The 7,645-nt window shown below is 47.3% G+C and overlaps 1 protein-coding gene across 2 annotated transcripts; it reads left to right on the top strand.

Annotated features, from left to right (window-relative positions):
* The first annotated feature begins 554 nt into the window (after positions 1–554).
* Positions 555–5,422, top strand: LOC136581947 (borealin-2-like). 2 transcript variants are annotated; one of them, XM_066582648.1, is made up of 9 exons: positions 555–981; positions 1,138–1,181; positions 1,260–1,317; positions 1,700–1,785; positions 2,753–2,820; positions 3,378–3,461; positions 3,548–3,662; positions 4,616–4,702; positions 5,314–5,422. In XM_066582648.1, the coding sequence occupies exons 1-9, from the start codon at positions 864–866 to the stop codon at positions 5,383–5,385; spliced, it is 732 nt and encodes a 243-aa protein (XP_066438745.1). In that variant the 5' UTR covers positions 555–863; the 3' UTR covers positions 5,386–5,422. The 2 variants fall into 2 exon arrangements, with proteins under 2 accessions (XP_066438745.1, XP_066438744.1); XM_066582647.1 differs by having other exon boundaries at positions 1,138–1,317.
* Positions 5,423–7,645: the final 2,223 nt, after the last annotated feature.

Here is a 7,645-nt window from a genome sequence, read left to right on the forward strand (position 1 = left end):
TTTACACTGGTGTCTAAAATGCGGATCTTAATACATTTCCCCCTAAGTGTTATGGCGTATTTGCATGAACAGTTCCAATCACAAGTTCTAGCCGCCTTTGATATTGACAGAACTCGCACATGATAAGAACCTACTTATTACAATGGGTTAATTCACATGAGGTTTTTTTTCTCTTTTGGACCCAGAGCCCAGGATGGGACGTGCTGCCATACTTCTATTTTTGGGCTATATTGCCTATTGCAGTACTTTCTATGGGAGCAAAAAACCATATTGCATGTAGGTGTTATCTTCCTGCAACTGAGATTTTTCCTTTCATCTTTCCTATTGTCCCACAAGGCAATTTTCTTGCAAAAGACATCGCACTTGTATAAAAACCCTCCGTATTAGGAGTGCGGGGAGTCTGTTTATCGGACTAATATCGTGCTTAGAGCGTTTCTTTACTATTTTCGAGGTCTGTTTGCTGTCAATAGGATTCTTACTTGCTTCCAGAGGCTTAAAACCTATAAAGACCAAGACGTCTTCCAGGGGTTCGGCTCAGATAGGATTGTCTAGACTGGAGGCACTTCAGCTGCACACATCTCTTGCCCTGATGGTTTGCTACAATGTATCGGGCCAGAGGGGGTTGCAGAGGATTGTGTAGACTGGATACATTGGAAGCTGCTCTCGGTTTTGGGTCTCTGCAGGGTTTGTCTGCTGCTCCGTTGGACTTGTTCACCAGTGAGGCGTATGGTGTGACCGTTCACTAGTAGGGGCCCCCAGCTTGATGTCACCGTGGGGCCCTTGCTCAGATGTCATGTTTTTGCCTCGTTCACATCGCAGTCTAGATCTCATCTCTGCTCTCAATTCATCCAGAGAAGGAACGTATGATGGAGGTCAAGAAGGAACTGGAGGCTCTAGCTAGGCTTCCCGATCAGATCCTGGAGGTGGAGCTCCTGAAGATGCCGATGTCCGTGAGACAGATGAAGGTCGGGGAGTATTACAGTGAGTATGGTCTCGTGTATAGGATGGGGCCCTGTTGTACTCCAGAGCTGCACTCACTGTTCTGCTGCTGGAGTCAAATACAGGATGCAACTCTGGATCCGTACAGGATAAGTGATGATCAGAGTTGATGGACTTGACTCCTTCTTGTGTTTTCAGAGTTGATGGAAATGAACAAGGCAGAGCCTGCTCCTCTTGTGAAGGTGAGGGGTCTCCTGATATTTACCGTCCTCTGTCCCCCTGGTGTCCCATTTATGTACTGTACAGGATTTTTGTTGCAGGCTGACAGTCTGGATGAAGAGCTGCGAGAGGCCGGACTTGTAAAGAACAGCAAGAAAGGTAAGTGTGCGTCGGATGGAGGCGCTGCTTAAGGCTTGTGGGCTAATTGCCAAAGTTCAGCATGGAGGCCTGCCACAACTTTCCTCTGCATTGTTGGGTCTCTTAGGAAGCCCACCAATAGAACACTTGCAGACGGGAGCTTTACTAGCATTAAAAGAACAGGCAGAGGCTAAATGTAGGGGGCCCCAATATAAAAGCTGTAACATGGCCCCCAACCATCCATTTGCCACTTATAATACTAGTGGTATCTTATATTAGAGGGGCCTTTGGGACCCCCTAAGGCACCGGGGCCTAGTAGGGACTGTAACCTCTACGCCCCTGGTGCCAGAGTTGGATACCACTTGGCTTGTAATGAAGGGTTTACAGTAGATTCTTCTCACAGGTAAAGCAACGGCGTCTGTGGAATCCCACCGTTCTGCCGGCTCTAAAGGGATGTCAACCACACAGAAGAACAGGACCGTCCAAAAGGTGAGCTTAGGTGTGACTGCAAGACCTGGGCTACAGACCCTTAAAGGGGATATACTACTACAAGTTGGCTCCTATGCACAGAATAGGGAATAACATGCTGATCAGCAGAGGTCTGAGACCCCTGATGCTCTTGAAAATTGGGGACCTTTGTGTCCCCCATCCTCAATGCAAGGTTACTGCTCCCCTTGTAGTAAAGACACTGAATATAGTCCTGGTCACACAAGCGCTCCATTCACTTCCGATTGGATTGCTGAGATACCCAACTGGTGCCTGCTCAGGTATACTCTAAGTTTGTTTTTGTTTTAAATTTCTATGATCGCCCAGTGACCCCACAGTGACTGGCAGAACGAGACATGGGAGTCCTGATCCAGAGGTGGGTGGGGGGGTCTCACCAGTGAGACCTCCAACGATCAGCAAGTTATTCCCTCTGGACAGGAGAAACTAATTTTGGTACAATCCCCACTCACCCTACTCTAGTTGTAAGAGTGGGAGCGCAAAAAAACATGACTTGTCCTATTGCATCACTTGGAAACTACTGCAAGTCTTCAGGGCTGACTTATTAACCCTTTCAAATACTTAGCATAAACTTAGACCGGACAGTCTGAAAATGCACCAAACTTCAGCTGTCCATGCTGGATGATAAACTTGGTGCATCTTTAGGACTTTCTATTGGATGGTTGGTCTACAGCAGTAATTTGCACCAAATCATTGTGTAATTGTTGGTGTTCTCTCTAAACCACGCCCTCTTGTCAGCTGAGATCCCAAAAATTCTACAATGTAGAGGTATGGCGTATGGACTAGATTTTTGCTGCAACCGAAGCCCCAATTCTGGTGCATTTGCTTTGTTAGACCCCCAGCCCCCCACTGTGCCTACATATAGATACTGTAATATGTGACATTGGGGACCTGTGGGGAGCGGCTGTGACTTCTGCCTTGTCATACAGAATCTCATGCTTTCCCCTCATAGGTTCCCAAAAGTAAATCTCTTATATCGCTGACTAAGGATACAGGGAAGACATCTACATCTTTACCAAGGTAATACCCAATGAAAGGTCGGCACTAACCCCCGAGGTGCTGGGCTGTACAACTACAGGGCGTCTGTTCTATCAGTTCTTGCATTGGCTTTTCGCACTCTGCAATAACTCACTGATGTCCTAATATGTGTGTGGTGGAGGGATTAACTCTGAAGCTGATGGCCTAGCCTTAAGACAGGCCTTGGGTGTAGATCGGCAGGGGTCCACCACCCAGGACCCCTGTAATTAGCTGTTCACCAGGTTAATGCACTCAAACCCAGCAAACAACTGGTGAGGCAAACCGCTGCTAATCTACTGTTGATGTCCTGGCCTACAAGAAGTAAGTGCCCCCTAGTGGTAGCTGCAGACCCACTCTTAAAATGGGCTTCTATAGTCTATAATAATGCACTCCAAACTAGTATATTTTTCCTGCCCACTGCAAAGGAAATTCTTACCCAGAGTCACTGCAGTACCACGAGCCTATGGATGAGTGGTGCTGTTTCTGGAAGAAGGCAGCCATGTTTAGTCTCCTACAATCTCCGCATGACTGTAGTAACCCGTTGTCTTCTCTGTATATAGATCAATATCTGTAACTCCACTCGGTAAAGCTCCCAAAAAGATGACGTCAATGTCCACCTGGAATACTGGATCCAGACCTTCAAGGTAGCTCTGACTACATACCGGAGCGTTGCAGTTGTCCCTTGTACAACCAATGGCGCACTTCTCTTACTGTTTCTCTTATCTTTTAGAAATATGACCGGTCCGGTCACCCGGTCCACAAGAAACCGGACTGCCTCGTCGCTGAGTGATGACCCGCTAAATGAAGGCCTTCCTTTCGTACATATACCACTGGTGGATGGTCAGGTAATGGGAGTACTGCTTGTCTTAGGCTAGTGGTCTGCATAGCAGAAAGGGGGCCGGACAGGTCACAACTGGCCCCATTATGGTGCTGGGATTTGCTACCCAGATCAGAGGTTTGTTGTCCCCTCCACGTGTTTCATGACATTGGGCCAATTTCTTATCCTCCATCGTCCAACCAGGCAGTTGCTATGAAGAATCCTGCATGGATTCCTGAATATTAGTATCCAAGGGGATTATGCCAACCAGACCTGCATGTGGTGGTGGACTAGTGGTCCGCAGGCCTTGGGCTCTTCACACAACTTGGGGAAGGGGGTGGTAATAGAATAATTTCCAATAAAACCTTTAATTAGTCCCCTCTAGTAAGAGCTCCACAATCCAGACTCTCGGGGTGTGTTCACATGTGGCGGATTTGGTGCAGGTTTTCTGCAGTGGAAAATCCACAACTAAAGGTGTCGCTCTGACGGGATCCATACCAAAACCTACAGAATAACTGCAGATTTTGATGCGGATCTGCAACAGATTTCACCCTTTCAATTGAAGGGATAAAGTCTGCTGCAGATCTAACCAAATCCACTACATGTGAACGCAACCTTTATAGTAATGGTGCTCCAAACGTGGCAATAGACCGCTCTAGCCAGCAGTGCTGTTGGGGCCAAGCAATCACCTGGCAGCCTCAGAGCCCAACGCCTCCCCTGCTATGTGCTGCAGACAAAGGGGAGGAGTCAGACTCTGATTCTGCTGGTGATCACATGACTGAGTGGTGCTGTGACAGGAAGTTTGCTATGAAGATACTACTAGGTGGCCCGGGAGAATTAGAGGCAGTTTGGGTGTCAAACCCAAATGCCCATACTGCAATCTGGCTGGTTCTGTGCGCTCCACCTCTACGGACGGTCCAGCCTCATCCTGCACTCATTTATAGGTTGGGACCTCACAGAATACTTCTTCTTTCCCTACAGACTTTATCATCAGCATACGATGACCTGGAGTCCCTGAATGTGCAGCTGCTGAGACAAGACACGGTGCAGCACATCCACACGCTGGTGGTAGGTGGTCCTCATACTGACACGCATGCTGCATACATGGACTACGGTAGTAACTAAGGACTGTTAGACCTCTACATTAAAGCGGTCCCCCAGTCTTGTATTACTATAACTCACATGACAATCCCTGCAACGTTCTCATATCTAAGACCTCTGCTTGCTATAGGCAAATGGATACCTTCCTATTGCTTGGCAAACCCTCAGCTGTGAGAATGTTACATCTGGTTTGGGATACGGTGTTGGATCCTAGTCTGATACTCGTCATTACCTGCATTGTAGAAGTCAGGAGAGGTTGTGCCACTGATGGATGAGTGTAGACTAGACAGAACTGTAGCAAATCTCAGCTGTGAAGTGAGGGATCAGGAGCGGCTGCCATCCTCTGGATGTAAAGAATGTTCTCATGTACTGACGGTGAACACGCTGTTTCACATCTTCACCACTTTCATGGTCTTATAGGAAGGTGTAGAAGTTTCCATTAGTGATTAAAGGCATCTTCTAGGACTGACATACTGGCACTATTCTCTGGATAGGCCACCAGTAGTTCAGCTCTAGACGCCCCTTTAATCCTCCCATCACCTTGGTCTACATACACTATCTGCTTCCTGTCTCCTCAGGGTCAGCTCACCAACCTGTGCGCAAAAGCATCATCCACACAGAATCTTGCAGGGAGCAACGGGTCAACGTGACGCTGTAACCTAGCGTTGGTCACATGATGTCAAGTGGAGGTTGCCCGAAATCGGTTTTATAACAGTAATAAAGTATTAATGCACGCTTTGTGTCCCCAGAGCTCACTTGTGTCTCTCCACACAGGCTAGTCCTAACTTTACCATGTGGAGGGGTAAAATGGCCTAAACAGGAAACGATCAGCAGTTATGTGGCAGAAAATGATGTCCCAGTGCAGTTGTGTGATGTCACGGTTGTCATCTGGTCAGCGCTGCAGCAGTCACAAGCTTAGAAAGGTGAAAAGAGGTGGACAACCCCACACTGGTGGCCCTGACAGGTTTAAAATCTGTCTAGCAGGGCTACCGAGGGCCACATCAGCATTATGGTTGCCTTCAAAGGGCCATTTGTAATAGTTAAACTGTATTTTGAAGGCAGAGCAAGGTTCAAGTCCAGAAAAATTAGGGCACAAGTCCCCCAACTGCCACGTTGTCAGAGAAAAGGAAAATATTTTGAGGTTGGTAGAACCTAGTGAAAAGTTCCCAAAACTTCCTTAGGGCTGAGCCAGCACCCGCTGGGATAAGCCACAGTATAACATAACATAACATCCTCTCCAATCTGCACAGATCGACGTTCAGTATATGGACAGGTGAGCTGGAACAGACTGTCCTCTGCAAGATGCTAGTAAGAAACAGCAGTGCTGTACTGCAGCATAGCCTCAGCGGCTAGGGAGGAGCACACCAAAGGCCTTGCTGGGCTGCAGTAACTACAGCACTCAGTCTGCATGCATTCAACATCCGTATAGGACCAACATGGTCGCCACGATCCTGGTACACAGCAGCACGCTACAAATGAGTCCATATTGTGCTGCAGGGTCTTGCAGTCACACCGCTTAGGACCCTTTGTTCTAGAAGAGACTCCTCTGTCTCTGGCTCTCATGGGCCTTGAGTTTAACACATGCGCTAGATGGGGGTTTTCCCTGAAGGTGGATAAGTATTTGTGGAGGTGCTGCCAATTAGTTATGTCTTTAGGATACAGGCAGCGATGAAGGAGTTGGGCTACAATCTGCTGTTGGGTGCAGCTCTCTACATACAAGGTAGGAAAAGATCTAAATGAGTTTTCTATTGAATAAATCGAAAGCCGCATAAAAATGCCTTTCAAGGCCTGAACCTCCTCTGTTTTCCTGAGGTCATCTGCAACCAAGGCTGGATAGATAGGTCAGGAATACATCTGAACTATCTATCTAGCCTTAGTTATGTATGACCTCCAGCTGAGCAGACGTGGTCCAGGGTTCGAATTCTGTGTGCTGTGCAGGCTTTGAATCTTACAAAAAAAAATCTTTTAGTTTTCTATATTCTTTACCTTCCTTCCAGGCTTTTAATCCAACTCTCACCTGCCACAGAGCCAAGTTGGGATTAGAATTAGTCTTGGTGTGATTTTTTTTTTTTTTTTTTTTCTCCCCCTTTCTTTGGCGCACGCACAGTTACAGTTTGGTGTTTAATGGCACTTGGCTGATGTGATGCTTCCCTTTACACCTCAGTAGTCTTAAAACTGCTGGAGCAGCGAATCTCCTTACAATAAGTGAGTGCTATTAGCGGATGAGGCCAGTGCCATCTCCTCCAGGTATGGGATATATCTTGGTGCTCAGCGGTCTAGACAGACACGCTGTGTTAAGTAATTGCTCAATCGGTAAAGCAAGGGGACGGTTCCACTGATCTTGGATCGTCTCTGAGAACTCGGCTCACAAGATCACATTCCTTCTTGCACATTTCCTACCTGGTGGTTACATGAGCCATTAGTATCAGAGTAGCATCCTTATCCATCTACATAATGCCGCTGTAGCCTGTAATTTGGTGCGTCCTGGGAGATCTTTCACTTCTGTATGAACTATTTCTTTGGACTCCTATTAGAGAGCCACTAGCTGGTCTCATAAGATCCCACTACAGAGTCGTGACCAGTGAACATGACAGGCCTAAAAAGAAGCTGTGGCCCTCACCTGCCCGCTGCAGTGGCTTCAATCAGCCAATTGGGAGGGTTCTACAGCGGCTGAGCGCCACCGATCATATACTGGTGCCTTATCCTGAGGACAGGTCATTAAAGCAACCCTCCCTGATCAGGACAAGATTCTGATCTAGGACTGGAGGTGGTAGATTTGTAGTGTACAGATGTTGATGTGCAGAACTTTCTGAATGATCCATGTATGTCTTGTGTTTGTGTATTGTTAGTGTCTTCTATGTGAGTGAATATGATGTGTATTGCATAGTTGCAGCACTGAATGGGTTACTG

Source organism: Eleutherodactylus coqui, chromosome 11 (assembly GCF_035609145.1).
Source record: "Eleutherodactylus coqui strain aEleCoq1 chromosome 11, aEleCoq1.hap1, whole genome shotgun sequence".
Classification (NCBI taxonomy): Eukaryota; Metazoa; Chordata; class Amphibia; order Anura; family Eleutherodactylidae; genus Eleutherodactylus; species Eleutherodactylus coqui.

Excerpts from the sequence above, each read along its gene's own strand:
- LOC136581947 (XM_066582647.1), top strand. The coding sequence starts at position 864 with ATGATGGAGGTCAAGAAGGAACTGGAGGCTCTAGCTAGGCTTCCCGAT. Across the intron at positions 3,663-4,615 it reads TACCACTGGTGGATGGTCAG|ACTTTATCATCAGCATACGA; the intron begins GTAATGGGAGTA and ends CTTTCCCTACAG. Across the intron at positions 4,703-5,313 it reads AGCACATCCACACGCTGGTG|GGTCAGCTCACCAACCTGTG; the intron begins GTAGGTGGTCCT and ends CTGTCTCCTCAG.